At 38.6% G+C, this 16,064-nt stretch overlaps 1 protein-coding gene across 5 annotated transcripts in view; it reads left to right on the forward strand.

The window, feature by feature from the left end:
* The window catches only part of ZFX (zinc finger protein, X-linked), a 62,019-nt gene that overhangs the window by 23,818 nt on the left and 22,137 nt on the right, over positions 1–16,064 (forward strand). For 2 of the 5 annotated variants that reach the window (XM_003791916.3, XM_023514355.1), the window contains exons 2-3: positions 4,794–4,882; positions 8,085–8,654. In XM_003791916.3, the coding sequence (XP_003791964.1) occupies positions 4,822–4,882; positions 8,085–8,654 (631 nt within the window). In that variant the 5' untranslated portion in view covers positions 4,794–4,821. Of the gene's footprint in view, positions 1–3,803; positions 4,883–6,500; positions 6,592–8,084; positions 8,655–16,064 lie in introns of those variants that run through there. The other 3 variants (XM_023514358.1, XM_023514357.1, XM_023514356.1) reach the window with 3 other exon arrangements.

Genomic DNA, 16,064 nt, shown 5'->3' on the forward strand with positions numbered 1-16,064 from the left:
AAAAAAAAAAAAAGAATTCTACTTTAGACAGATTTGCTTTTGTTTGCATTTACTGTAGCTTGAGCAGTTCCATCTACTGTGTATAATAAAATTTGGTGCTCTAAGCATGACTTAGGGAGAATTAGAGTTGAGTTATAGAGTTAAAAGGCACTGAGTTTTTGGAAGACCAAAGGCAAAAAAGTGGTTTTTGTATGCACGTTAGTTGTATAATCAAAGTAAATATATAAGCATCCCGTTAAGTTGCCCAAGAGGGAGATTAGGGAAGTATCTAGGCATCAAGAGATATATGACAAATAAATTATATTCCTGATCCTTAACTTAGAATTGATAAAATGTTTTTGCTATACATGTTAATTTTTATTGCTTTATTTTAAGAAATGGAAGGAAGTTTTTATGAATTTACTGGGTTTCTCCTAGCCCATTATTTCCTGTAAAACTGTGTGTGTTTTCTACTGTGAATTCTTTCAGAAGCATTTTTCAGCATCTTGACTTTTGAAGCTGAGTTTGAAGTGTTAGTGGAGTCCCAGAAATATTTTGAGGGCATTTGGTAATCAGACTAAATATTAGTACTTGCTCATCCAAATTCTTAGATTCTTGGTTCTCTGAATCATTCTGCTTATTTGTCTTTAGGTTCTGCTGGTCTCTGGGCCTGATTCCTACTGCAAAGGCATGGACGCTTTCAGTTACATTAATACCCTTTTTGTAACCTTACTTTATCATACTCTGAGAACTCTTTCCAAGTAGGTTTCCTTCTAAGAACATGGTTTGATTCTGATTACCAGAGGGAATTAGCAGTTCTAACTCCAGAGGGGTCTCTGTTTGGAAGTCCAAAATGTTTTGAGTTTTTATAATGATAAAATAGAAGGAAAAATAACCAGTCAAAACAATTACAATTTTGAACAGCAGTTCAAAACAATCTGTTGTTGAACAATTAATAACTGCTCACTTAAAGTGAGTGGATATGCCCATGTAGGCTAGAGTATCTGTTAGGAAATGCATGTGATGTATAAAAGGATGGGAAGAGCAATAAATAAGTTTTTTGTGGTAGCTTGGGTTAATGCTGCAGAGCTCCCTGAATATTGGAGAACTGCTGAAGTGTTCTGAGCCTGATGATCAAAGCAATGCTTCAAGAGGATTAATCTGCCCACAGATTGCAGGAATGCCTCAGTACTTGGCACCAGCTAGGGTTTCTAGTCATTTGTTGTGGGAGTGGCTGAAAGGAGCAAGGCCAGCCCAGAGGCCATTTTCATCCTCTAGGGATGAAATACGAAGCAGAGAGGGAATGGTCACTGGGAATAAAAAGAGAAGGACAGATTCTCAAGAAGTTGAGGAGAAGTAATTGCGGGGAAGAAGTAAAAGGCCATAGTGGTCATGTCCAGGGAAAGCTGAGTTTTATCCAGATGCAAATACTCGGCAGACAGTCTGCTGGAAGTGTTAGGTTGGTTTTGGGAATCATCTTTGTGTAAATAGTAGTTGAAACTGTAAGAATAAAGAGAAAGCAGAAGAGAGGAGGACTGAGTGCACAACCTGGGAGGTAAGAGGAGCCAGCAGGTAAAGAGGTGGGGATCTCTTAAATGGAAGAAGGAGAAAAATTCAAGACTGAGGGAATTGTCCTACTCTAATAAAAATCCAAGGAGGATGAATGCCAAAAAAAAGTTTTTCTGCAGGAGGATAATTCTTAGAGCTCGATGGCATTAAGTCTTTTTAATTTTACTTTTTTTATTTGTTTGTTTGAGACAGAGTTTCACTCTGTCACCCAGGCCGGAGGACAGTGGCCTTGTCGTAGCTCACTGCAACCTCAAATTCCTGGGCTCAAGGGATCCTCCTGACTTAGCCTCCTGACTAGCCATGACTACAATTGTGTACCACTGTGCTGGGCTGATTTTTGTGTTTTTAATAGAGATAGGGTCTCGCTCTTGCTCAGTCTGGTCTTCAACCCCTGCCTACGTCAGCCTCCCAAAGTGCTGCAGTTATAAACATGAGCCAATGGTGCCTGGTGAGATTAGGGAAATTTCTTAAAAAACTTAATGAATCTCCTTTGTTGCTTTTCTTAATTGGGTTAATTTCATGTAGTTTATTATGCTCTGAAAATGAATTTACATTTCTCATTTTTAAAGGGGGGAAAAAGTGGTGGTTTTAGTTGGAGAAGGCAGTGACAACTCATTTAGAGCATGTACACTTTCCATTTTCATGGTTGAAATTTTTTTTATTAATATAGCCATCATTTGTTTTAATTTGAAGCATTTTGAATAACATGAAACATGCTGTTTGTTTTTGAAAATGAATAGAATATGTCTCAGAGTTGTGTTGAAAATCTATTTGTTTACTTTATAAACGTTAATCTGATTTCTCATGGATCTTTAAGGATTGTATATATGTAATTTAGTATCTGAAAATAAAGTATATAAATAACCATAACACATGACAAACCAGTATAAGAAGAGAAGAAGGGTAAAGTGCTGTGGCAATTGAGAGGAGGGAGAAATTCTTTCTAGCTCTATTTTAGTGGGGAAGGAGATTTGGGAGAAAGATCAGAGATAAAAGGGGGGAAAGTGTCCCAGGAAAGTGTTGAGGAACCCTGAACAAAATATAGGATTGGGGTTTTAAAGGGATGTGGGCATTTTTGTTTGCCTGAAGTGTGTGTTCATGTGTGTGGTGGTAAAGAGAGGTTTCTGAAGGAAAGTAAGGGGAGATACTAATGGGAAAGGTAGTTTGGGGCTGTAACTTACATGACAGGAGTTTGAACTTTATTTGGAGGCAGCAGGGAGCCATTACACTTTTTTTTTTTTTTTGAGACAGTCTTCTTTTGTCTCCCTGGGTAGAGTGCCAGTGGTGTCATAGCTCATAGCAATCTTAAATTCCTGGGCTAAAGTGATTCTTCTCCCTCAGTTTCCTGTGGGTGCTGGCCACAACACCCAGCTAGTTTTTTCTGTTTTAGCAGAGACAGGATCTCTTTTTTTGCTCATGCTGGTCTTGAATTCCTGAGCTCAAGGGATCCTCATGCCTCGGCCTCCCAGAGTGCTAGCATTACAAGCATGGCCACCACGAATGGCCTTATTACACATTTTTTAACAGAAGAATGATGTTACCTAGCTGATGTTTTAGAAAAATGCCCCGTATTTCTGTTACTAGAAAAAAATTTTTTTTGAGACAATCTCACTCTGTCACCTTGGGTAGAGTGCCGTGTCATCATCATAGCTCACAGCAACCCCAAACTCTTGGCTCAAGTCATCCTCTTGCCTCAGTTTTTCTATTTTTTAGTAGAGACGGGATCTTCCTCTTGCTCAGGCTTATCTCAAACTCATAAACTCAAGCAGTCCACCCGCCTGGCTTCCCAGTGTGCTAGGATTACAGGTGTGAGCTGCTGCGCCCAGCTGTTATTTGAAGTTTTATTTATTTATTTATTTATTAGTTTTTTGAGACAGAGTCTCACTTTGTTGCCCCTGGTAGAGTGCTAGAGTGCTGTGGTATCATACCTCAGAGCAACCTCAAACTTTCCTGGGCTCAAGCAATTCTCTTGTCTCAGCCTCCAGAGTAGTTGGTACTACAGGTGCCTGCCACAATGCCTGGCTATTTTTAGAGACAAGGTCTTGGTCTGTCTAGCTCAGGCTGGTCTTGAACTTGTGAGCTTAGGCGATCTACCCGCCGTGGCCTCCCAGAGTGTGGGGATTACAGGCGTGAGCCACTGCTCCCGTTCTTGTTATTTGAAATTTTAGTAAGAGGCACGTCATAATTGTATAATCAGCAAACAAACTAACAAAAAGATATAAAATTCTTGGTTAAGATTCTTTTTAATGTAAGTTTTTGGCTTAAGTAGAAAAGAGAAAGTTAAGGTTATTGGAATGTAGCTGGACCTTAGGCCTAGAACCAGGAGCTAAAAAACCGTTGATAAGCCTCCCCTCCCTGCTTCCTGTACTGTTTCTCAAGGCACTCACTGGATTCTTTTTAGTTTTTTATGGTACGTTTTATCTAACTAGTTTAAGCTGAAGTTAGAAAATGACCTTTCTAATCTCCTGTGTTGCAACCACCAGGAGAGAGATAGAGTGTAAGGGAGGGCTGGGGACAGGGAGAAGAGAAAGAGATATTTTCTTGTTCATGGTTTCAGATTCTCAGGGATCGGACTTTGATTTTATTTTGCTCAAAGATGAATTTATTTTTGCCATTTTATAGCTGGTGCCAATCAACTACGGCCAGGAGAGTATAAATACACTATGGGAATTTACTTCTGTAGATGAGAGGATTAGGTAAGAGGTTAGGCAGAAATCCCAAAGGGAGTCCATTATTTAATTTATTGGTTGAAAGATAACAGATTACATTAAATTTAGAGAAGTAACATAAAAATTATGCAGAAATTTCCCCCAGTAAACTACAAAATATGTTTAAGTTGAACATTAACTGGTTACTCTTACAGGAGCATAGAATGTTATAGACTAAGACTGGAGTGCTGGGGTCCTGATAATGTTCTCTGTCTTGATCTGGATAGTGATTACAAATGCTTATGTATGTGTCAAAATTCATCAAGATATGTGCTCTTGATGTGTGTAAGCAATACGTTTGTTGCTTTAATTTAAGAGGAAATCTAGGCAACATTGACTTGATTTGCCAGGTATCTGCCTTGCCTTGTCGTATAGATCACCATATATCATTGTAAGTTAATTATGTTCCTGTTTATTTTAGGTAGGTAAGTTTTTGATAGACATTCATCTTTGAGTATCTGAGAAATGAAAATAGGATGTTTTAAATATATGATATAAAAAAGATAATGACCTGGTTAACTTTTTCCCCTGATTTAGGAGCTGTGACTGATGAGAATTAAAGGCCATGGATGAAGATGGACTTGGATTACAGTCACAACAGCCAAACTCATTTTTTGATGCAACAGGTAAAACTACTTGGATTGTTCCATTTCCCATCTACCACATTTGGTGTTGGTTATCACATGGATGAATTACTAGACTCACATTGATATTCACACTTAGATTATCTTGTTATCCTGTCAAAATCTACAGATGTTAAAGTGAGCACATTATTATTCCCTTCCTCAAAAATTTGGCTTCCTCACAACCAACTCTCATATTCTTATCAGTAACAGCAGCAATAGCAAAACCTTAGTGTTATTAGTTATTCCCATCTTGTCCAGTTATCCCACTAAAAATATTCTCCCTTTGAAAATATTCCTTGTTTACATTTGCTTTTCCTCCTCCTACCTCTTACCATGTAGATAGGCTCTCATTTCATTCTCGGTTTGCAATAACTTTTATGCTATTTTCTTTACCTTCTGTCTCTTTAATCTAGCCCACCAATCAGAGTACACGTTGCAAAATAACATGTGGATCTTGTCACTTTTCTGTTTCCATTACTCAACAGATAAAGAAAGCTCTTGACGTTCTAGTCTTATCCTACTTTTATAACCCCTTCTCCCTCCTAGTCAAAAGGGGCTTTCTGCTTTAGGAAGATCGAGTCTTTCCTTACTCCCTAGAGTATACAAGGAAAATTGTATTCATGAAGTCCTAAAAATAGGAGGGAAAGGTATTCACAATTTTCGATTACCCATGGTTCTCATTATTGTATATAACATTGTAAAGTGATTACACTTGGTTTAATATCATGCTAGCTAGTAACTTTTTTTGGGGGGCTGCAGAGTCTCAAGCTATTGCCCTGGGTAGAGTGCTGTGGTATCACAGCTCACAGTAACCTCCAACTCTTGGGCTTCAGCAGTTCTCTTGCCTCAGCCTCCCATGTAGCTGGGACTACAGGCGCTCACCACAATGCCTGGTTATTTTTTGTTGTTGTTGTTGTAGTTGTTGTCATTGTTGTTTGGTGTGCCGGGCTGGATTCAAACCTGCCAGCTCTGGTGTATGTGGCTGGTGCCCTAACTACTTGAGCTATAGGTGCCGAGCCAAGCTAATAACCTTTATAAATAAAATGCTAACAAGTTTTCCATTGGACTATGAATGGTCAGATTGCAGTATATTAAGGAAATAGCAATTCATTTTTATCAAGAAATTCAGTATTAGTGATTTTAAATTTTTTAATTTTCTTTAATCTCTAAATCAGTGGGGAGTATATGTGTGCTTTTCTTTTTTTTTTTTTGGCGGGGGCTGGGTTTGAACCTGACACCTCCGGCATATGGGGCCGGCACCCTACCCTTTGGAGCCACAGGCGCCGCCCTACGTGTGCTTTTCTTAACAACTTGGAATAGTCTTTTAACTCAAGTTTGGTAATTTCATTTGGATAGTGATAATTGCAAAGTTTATAATTCTTCATTGAAACATGAAATTTAATTTCATGTGCATGAAAGAGAGACTATGCTCTTTGGAGAAAAAAGGATAGTATTTGTTCACTTAGTCTTGCCACAAACAAGCCTAGGTCATGGGCTAAATGGTTGCATTTTAGTCCTGATAACACTTATGGTATTTGTTTATCTTTGAGCAAGTCACTTAATCTGCCAGGGCCTCCATTTTCATATGTTATAATAATAATGAAACCTCTCATTGCAGTTTTTCAGAACACTTCTCATACATTCCCATTTGATCATCACCACAGTCCTATGAAGTATGCATGGCAGATGCTACTGTCCTGATTTTACTGGTGAGGAAACCGAAACTCAGAGGTTAAATGACTTGCCCAAGGTCACAAAACTAATAAGTGTCCAACCCTGTTCTCTGATTTAGATTTTGTAACTGGTGCTCATATCTCCACAATGGCGATTACAGTAATCTGTTACTTGATAATATTGAGAATATTGAAAACAAATAAGTACAAAGCATTCTGTAGAAATTTTATAGAGTTAAATATAATTATAAGAAATTACAGATTTTTTATTATTTTATAGATGTAAATAAAATGAATATGAATTGACTTTAAATTAGACTTTCTACAATTTTGATATTCCTTAGTCCCGTATCATTTTTGTTTGTAGACAAAGCCATGTATTTCTCTGAGGGTCTGGTCAGTGACACACAGTTATTGAGTTAGGCATCTGCTTGGATTCAGCCTGGTCTGAGTCACAACCAGAAGTACTAATATACTGAAATAGCTTTTTAGGTAAGCCTTTTTAAAACTTTGTTTGTAGGAGCCAAGATCCTGGATTTGTTTTATTTTATGTTGTTTTTGATAAGGATATATGATCTCTATTGCCATTTGTGGCATTCATTCAGAATAATATTTACTGAGCATCATACACTGTACAAACTATGTGGTCTTGGTGAAGTCATTTAATTTCACTGGGCTTCAGTTGATTCAGTCCTCTACCTTCATTCCTCAACTGCAAAATGGACTAGAGTAGGGTTTCCTATATTCTGAGAAACAGTCTTGGGGAAGGTGGGATCTTCGGGGATAAGAGGAGGCTAGAGAGAGAGTACCCTGGTGAAGTTAGGGCAGTTATTCTCTGTCACCCCAGCACAGCTGGGCTTTTATTCATCATATCTATCCCCAGAGCCTCCTCAACCAATTGTCTTTTCTCCTTAACTGTGGCCTTCTTTCTTTTCATTTATGAACTGATGCTTTTATATCCTAGATTCAAAGGATGATTTCTAAATTTTCATAGTCATAGATGGAGGGTATTGGTATTGCACAAGAGCTAAGTGAGAAGAATGTGAAGGGAGAAGTGAAAAAAAAGGAAAGGAAGTAAAAGAAATACATGAGAGAGATGAGTTGAGCAGAAGGAGATAGAGCAAGAAGGAAAAGCAATAAGAAAAAACATTTGAAGAAGGAAAATCGTGTATTTGCTGTCTCAAGATGCATTACTCACTTAATTTTTACACTCCTCTCTTTAAGTCTATATGAATTTAATTGTACGTTCTTAGAATTTTCCTTTCATGAATATTTTTCTTCTGTGATTGCCTGAATTGGTTTGTTCTAGTATTTTTAAAAATCTATTAATTGATTTGGGATGAATACAAAAGGGCTTATGTTAAAAATGACTTTCAAATACTCAAAAACAGGTCCCCTCTTTATTTAATCTATGTTAATGTTTGAGAAAACTGAGGAGCTATTTTCCTGGTAAAAATTAAATAATGTTTACATTAATGAGATAGTCATGCATGCCTCTCTAAAATTTGTCATTTTAATTTTTTTTAAAGGAGCTGATGCTGCACACATGGATGGTGATCAGATTGTTGTGGAAGTGCAAGAAACTGTTTTTGTTTCAGATGTTGTGGATTCAGACATAACTGTGCATAATTTTGTTCCTGATGACCCAGACTCAGTTGTAATCCAAGATGTTATTGAGGACGTTGTTATAGAAGATGTTCAGTGCCCAGATATCATGGAAGAAGCAGATGTAACTGAAACAGTCATCATTCCTGAGCAAGTGCTGGACTCAGATGTAACTGAAGAAGTTTCATTAGCTCATTGCACGGTCCCAGATGATGTTTTAGCTTCTGACATCACTTCAGCCTCAATATCCATGCCAGAACACGTCTTGACAAGTGAATCTATACACGTGTCTGATGTTGGGCATGTTGAACATGTGGTTCATGATAGTGTAGTAGAAGCAGAAATTGTCACTGATCCTCTGAGCACTGATGTAGTTTCAGAAGAAGTATTGGTAGCAGACTGTGCCTCTGAAGCTGTCATAGATGCCAACGGGATCCCTGTGGACCAGCAAGATGATGACAAAAGCAACTGTGAGGACTACCTTATGATTTCCTGTAAGTCTTTGGGGTACAGTGATTGTCAAAGCTGTTTTTGAAGGCTGCCTTTGCTAACTTACATCAGGGGTGAAATTTTCTTAAATGTTTATAAAATGAAAGTAAATTGGCTTGGCACCTGTAGCTTAGTGGTTAGGGTGCCGGCCACATACACCGAGGCAGGCGGGTTCAAACCCAACCCGGGCCTGCTAAACAATAATGACAACTGCAGCAAAAAATAGCTAGCACTGTGGTCAGCTCCTGTAGTCCCAGCTACTTGGGAGGCTGAGGCAAGAGAATTTCTTAAGCCCGAGAGTTGTGTATCAGATGTTGTAGGTAGTACAGATATGAATATGAGCTAAACACATGTATCAAACTATTGTCCCTGGAGAGTTTACAGTCTCTTGTGGGAGAGAAAGGTTGCAGTGTGATGCAGAGGTGTAACTAATTTGCTGTGGAGACAGGATGGAGTGACTGACCTTTGAACTCAAGGATGAGTCCTAGTTTTATAAGCTGAAGAAAGACATAGGTGGCAGGAAGACATTCCAGGCAAGTGGTATAGTATGAAAAAAGGAATGATGTGAACTTCAGGATGCACTTATATATCTTTGTGTACTTTCTGTTTTATTTCTTAGAATAAATTTTTAGAAATGGAATTAATTTTTGGATTAAAGAGTGTACACATTTTGGGCGATGCCTGTGGCTCAAAGGAGTAGGGCGCCGGCCCCATATGCTGGAGGTGACGGGTTCAAAGCCAGCCTTGGCCAAAAACTGCAAAAAGAAAAAAAAAAAAGCGTACACATTTATAAGTTTGGTTATATTGCCTTGGTGTTTTGCTTAATACAATTCCCCTCACCACATTTTTTAGATTGTCCATGTCCCTACATGCTAATGAACACAGAGTATTATTTTCCTTTTTAGTTTTTGCCCATCTGGACAGGAAAAAAATGATATCCTGTTTTAATTTTGAATTTATTTTAGGAAGCTAATCCTGATAGCAGTGTGGAATAAGAATTAGCGAGGGAGAGATTAGTGGTAGAGAGTAGTTGAAATGATTTGTGTATGAGATAAAGACAATCCTAAGTACCTCAGTGACGGTAAAGGGGATGGGTGGGAGTGTGTGTTTTAAGTGAGATTAGGAACTAAAATGGATAAGGTTTGATGACAGATAAAACATGGCTGAGGAAGGATTTGAGGGAGAAAGATAATTCAAGGATGACTCTAAGGTTTCTACCTTGGGAGATTAAGTCCCTGGTCATGCCTGAGAGGTAGATTTGGTGGGGGAAAAAAGGATTTAGGACCTGTTAAAAGTTTTGAGTTTTTTGCTGGGAACAGTCTGGTGGTAGTTTTTTCTAGGCCTTTGAAAATAAGAATTTTGAGAGTTTGTGGCTAGAGGAAGAAATTTGGGAGAACAGAATTTAGGAAATGCGTCCTATATTGGAAATGGATGGTGGTACTAGAGAGTGCGTGTAGACTAAGAGTGTCTAGTATGGCTCCTTTGGGTATTTAAGAAGTAGGCAGAGGAAAAGAGCCCATGCAAGAAAGGAGGTTTTGGGAAAAGGAAGAGAAGCAAGTATTTTTATTTATTTATTTATTTATTTATTTTGAGAGAGTCTACTTATGTCGCCGTTGGTAGAGTGCCATGGTTTTAGAGCTCACAACAACCTCAAACTCTTGGCTTAAGAGATTCTCTTGCGGCTCGGCGCCTATAGCTCAACCGGCTAAGGCGCCAGCCACGTACACCTAAGGTGGCGGGTTCGAATCCCCAGCCCGGACCCGCCAAACAACAATGACGGCTGCAAACAAAAAATAGCCGGGCGTTGTGGCGGGCGCCTGTGGTCCCAGCTACTTGGGAGGCGGAGGCAGGAGACTCGCTTGAGTTCAGGAGTTGGAGGTTGCTGTGAGCTGGAATGCCATGGCACTCTACCCAGGGGCACAGCTTGAGGCTCTGTCTCAAAAAAAAAAAGGAGATTCTCTCTGCTCAGCGCCTGTAGCTCAAAAGACTATAAAGGCTAAGGTGCCACATAGACCAGAGCTGGCAGGTTTGAATCCAGCCTGGGCCTGCCAAACAACAATGACAACTACAACCAAAAAATAGCCAGGTGTTGTGGCGGGCGCCTGTAGTCCCAGTTACTTGGGAGGCTGAGGCAAGAGAATCGCTTAAGCCCAAGAGTTGGAGGCTATTGTGAGCTGTGATGCCATGGCACTTTACCCAGGCCTCTTGCCTGAAATTCCAGAGAAGGGAGAGGGACTGGAGTCCAGGACCATCTTGGATGGCTATTAATTCGGTCAGTCCTAGAGAGAAAGAGTGGGTCGTCTTTGCTGAGACAGGAAGGCAGTTAAGGATAAGGCCCCTATCCAAGGACAGAAGGTAAAAGGAGTGTTTAAATGATGGTTGTTTTCCCTGTGAAGCAGGTTTATTGCTTATATAGAAGGACTACCGAGGTTGAGTGAAAAGCTGAAGGATAGCAGCAAAGGGTTGAAAAGGTTTTAGTCTTTTGGAATGAGCCAGTGTTGGAAGCTAACAATTTATGAGTTAGATTGCTGAATTGCATTCAGGGGCCAGTTAAGGTTGGGAGTTTTTTAAGTTTGTAAAGTAAGATGCTCTAGTTAGTATGAAAATGCTGTTTTTGAATTTAGGTTGAACATTCCTAATCCAAAATCCTCCAAACAAAACTTTTTGAGTGGCAATAGGACACTATAAGTGGAAAATTCCATACTTGACACCTTTGTTTTTTGACAGCTCAGTATATATGACCTTTGGTTCATATATAAAATAATAATAATCACAATTATTATTATTATTTTGAGACAGAGTTTCACTTTGTTGCCCTTGGTAGAGTGCTGTGGTGTCATAGCTCACAGAAACCTCAAACTCTTGGGCTCAAGTGATCCTCTTGCCTCAGCTTCCCAAGTAGCTGGGACTATAGCCTTGCTCAAGCTGGTCTCAAACTCCCAAGCTCAGGAGATCCACCTGCCTCGGCCTCTCAGAGTGCTAGGATTATAGGTTAGAGCCACTGTGCCTGGCCAGGAAAGCAAAATTTTATCTAGTCTTTGTGTTCTAGATGTTAATGATTGTTTTTAAATTGATCATAATGTTTCTTGAGGACAGGAACTATCCACTTTGTCTTAGCTACTTATGTATTTTCCTGTCAAACCAATGCAGTATTAAGTACAAAATAAATATTTGTTCAATAAATGAATATATTGGGGTGGCGCCTGTGGCTCAAGGAGTAGGGCGCCAGCCCCATATACCAGAGATGGTGGGTTCAAACCTGGCCCTAGCCAAAAACTTAAAAAAAAAAAAAAATGAATGAATATATGAATGTTACAGCTAAAAGGTCGTGAACATCATGCCTCATCGAAGATATTAGCTATACCTGTCTTCTCTGCCAGTAGCTTTTTCCTCTGGTCAGACTAGATATGGTGGTACTGCTTCATGACCCTCAGGAATTTTCTGGATGTCTGAGAAGTGGAGGGTTTGAGTTATTTCCTTATTACTCAGGTTGCTTCTTAGTTCTCCTGTAATCTGAAGCAGCTGACAGACTGCCCCTAATTTCTTTGCAAGTAGTCTTCAGCTTGCTGGAGTTATGCTTTGCAGCTAGAATAGTCAAGATGCCATTTTGTGTAACAGCAGTTTGTGCAATAGGAAAAGTTGGAGAACATCTGGTGGTGATGAGTCAGACACTGCCTTACAAAAACTGCAGTTAACAAAATATTCTTTGAGTGCCTCTGATGTTAATATGATCAATATCAAATCATGAGAGGTATCACTTCTTAGATCTTGTTGACCTCTCCCATGCCTTATAATTAGTACAGTTAGGTAGAAAATGGACAGGACTTAGGTGTTCCTTCCTAATCCTAGATTCAACTTAAGTGTTGAAATAAATTTCAGGGGTAACATTTTTATCAAGATATTATTTACATACCATACAGTTACCCATTTAAAATGTATAGTTCAGTGGTTTACAGTATATTTACAATTTTTTTTATTAAATCATAGCTGTGTACCTTAATGCAATCATGGAGTATATTTACAAATTTATGTGACTCATCACAATCAACTTTAGAAATTTTTCATTACTTAAAGGGGACATTGCCATACCCTTTAGTTGTCGTTCCCACCAACCCTCTCCCTCCCCTCCAAACCTAAGCAACCACTAATCTACTTTCTGTCTTGATAGGTTTGCCTGGAAGTTTTGTATAAATGGAATCCTGTAATATGTGATCTTTTGTAGTTGGCTCCTTTAAGTCATGTTTTCAGGGTTCATCCATACTGTAGCATATATGAGTTCTTCATTCTTTTTATTATTAGATAATATTCCATTGTATGAATATTTTTCAGTTTGATGGACATTTGGGTTGTTTTTATTTTTTGGGTGTTATGAACACAAAATGAACATTTATGTATAGCAGGGGTCCTCAAACTTTTTAAACAGGGGGCCAGTTCACTGTCCCTCAGACCGTTGGAGGGCCAGACTGCGGGCCCTGGGACGAGTTGGCTGCTAAGCAGGACAGGCAGCTGTGGCAAAAACACCCGGTGGGCCAGATAAATGTCCTAGGCGGGCTGCATGTGGCCTGCAGGCCATAGTTTGAGGACGCCTGATGTATAGGCTTTTGTGTTTTCATTTCTCTCAGGTATACAGGTATGGAATTGTTGAGTCATACAGTAACTGTGTTTAGTCTTTTGAAAAATTACTAGACTGTTTTCCAAAGCAGTACCAGTTATATTCCCACCAGCAGTGTATGAGGGTTCCAGTTACTCTGCATCCCCTCTATAACACTTATTATCTGTCTTTTGATCGTAGTCATCCTAATGGATATAAAATATTTCATTATGATTTTAATTTGCATTTCCCTGATGTATAATGTCATCAGGTGTCTTTGCATATGCTTATTGGCCATTTGTATTTCTTTGGAGAAAAATCTATTCAGATCCTTTGCCCATTTTTTATTTTATTTATTTTATTTTTTTGACTGGGGCCGGGTTTGAACCCGCCACCTCTGGTATATGGGGCCGGTGCCGTACTCCTTTGAGCCACAGGCACCGCCCTCTTTGCCCATTTTTAAAATTGAGATATATGTCTTTTTATTATTGAGTTGAAAGAGTGTATATGTGTATAAGTCCTTTATAAGATATGAAACTTGCAAATTTTTTCCCCATTCCTTTGATTGTTTTTACTTTTTTTTGAGACAATCTCACTATGTTACCCTTGGTAGAGTGCTGTGAGCATCACAGCTCATAGCAACCTCAGACTTTTTTTTCTTTTGGTAGTTGTCATTGTTGTTTGGCAGGCCCGGGCTGGGTTTGAACCTGCCAGCTCTGGTGTATGTGGCTGGCGCCCTAGCCACTGAGCTACAGGCACTGAGCCAATGCACAGAAGTTTTAAATTATATATACATATATGTGTGTATTTATATTTGTTGGCTATGCTTTTGGTGTCACATGTAAGAAACTATTGCCTAATCAAAGGTCATAAAGATTTATAGCTATGTTTTCTTCTATGAATTTTACAAATTTAGCTCTTAAATTATGCCTTATGTCCATCTTGAGTATTTTTTGGTATATGATACAAGCTAAGGATCTAACTTTATTCTGTGGCATGTGGATATTCAGTTGTCCTAGCACCATTTGCTGAAAAAACTATTCCTGCCCCATTAAATATGCTCAGCATTCTTTGTAAAAACCACTTAATTATAAATGTGAGGGTTCTGGACTCTTAATTCTGTACTATTGATCTATATGTCTGTCCTTATGCTAGTTTCACCCTTCTTGATTATTATAGCTTTGTAGTAAATTTTGAAATCAGGAAGTATGAGTTTTCCAATTTAGTTCTTTTTCAAGATTCTTTAGGGTATTTAGGGTTCCTTGAATTTAGGCTCTAAAATCGTATGGAAATTCATTTTCTAGCTGGGATTCTGATAGGGATTAAGTTGAATTTGATATATAGATCAATGTGGAGAGTATTGCTATTTTAACAGTGTTAAGTCTTCAGATCCATGAACATGGGATGTCTTTCCATTTATTTAGATCTTTAATTTCAACAGTGCTTTATAATTGCAAAGTATAGATTTTGTACCATGAAATCAACTTTTTAAATCAGGTGATGCTACTACGGTTGTATCTACCTTTGATACAACTTTTAAATGGCAGAAAACTTTCCAAAGTTTGATAATCCTCTCATATTCCCAGCTTAACACTGTTAAGCTTTTCTATCTGGTAAACATTTGTTATCTGCTTACTGAGTGCACAGGACTCACTGAACTTCTATTTGCCTCCCTTACCTACCATTATGCAAATGTTTATATAAAAGCTGAATGGTAATGAATCATTATATTGATTATTTCTTTTTTTTTATCGTCAGAAAATATATTGATTATTTCTTAACTAATGCTTACTAAACTATTTTGGTCTAGTAGCATATATAATTCATACATATATTTGAATTAATATTTTAAGGCAACATTCCGGAGTTAATGTGTGCAAAATGCTTTCTTTTTTTTTCCCCTGAGAAAGTCTCAAGCTTTTACCCTGGGTAAAGTGCCATGGTGTCATAGCTCACAGCAACCTCCAACTCAGGCTCAAGCAATCCCCTTGCCTCAGTTTTTCTATTTTTAGTAGAGACAGGATCTCACTTTTGCTCAGGCTGGTCTCAGACTCCTGAGCTCAAGCAATCTACCCGCCTCTGCCTCCTAGAGACAAAATGCTTTCTGACTCATTAGACCCATCTTGCACTTGAATCAGTTGTTAGTTCTATCAGAAGATATAATGAAGTTTGTATAGTGAACTTTTGTTAAGAAAGTTCAGGTCTGGCATGGTAGCTCACGCCTGTAATCTTAGCACTCTGGGAGGCCAACACAGGAGGAATAGTTGAGGTCAGGAGTTGGATACTAGCCTGAGCAAAAGCAGGACTCTCTCTCTACTAAAAATGGAAAAATTAGCTGGGCGTGGTGGTATTCTGTAGTTTCAGCTACCTGGAGGCTGAGGCAATAGAATTGCTTGAGCCCAGGAATTTGAGATTGCTGTGAGCTATGATGACACCACTGCACTCTAGCTAGGGCAACAGAGTGAGACTGAGTCTCCAAAAAGAAGGAAAAGCTCTCCTTTGGTAGGAGTGGTCTGTTTAGAATTATATTTGTGTTTTGATTGTTAACAAATCAATATAGTTCACTTCTAATTTTTAAAAAATTAAGCTTTTCCCCCCAAGAAAGATTACTTTGTTGGAGGTCGGTAGCAATTTTATAACAAAAATATATAATAGTAAACCTTCAGTAAATGATATCCAAGTGCCAGAATTTAATATATATATATTTTTTCTTTTTTTTTTTGAGACAGAGTTTCAAGCTATCACCCTGGGTAGAGTGCTGTGGCATCACAACTCACAGCAACCTCAAATTCTTGGGCTTAAGCAATTCTCTTGCCTCAGCCTC

Source organism: Otolemur garnettii, unplaced genomic scaffold (assembly GCF_000181295.1).
Source record: "Otolemur garnettii isolate 467f Iridium unplaced genomic scaffold, OtoGar3 scaffold00051, whole genome shotgun sequence".
Lineage (NCBI taxonomy): Eukaryota > Metazoa > Chordata > Mammalia > Primates > Galagidae > Otolemur > Otolemur garnettii.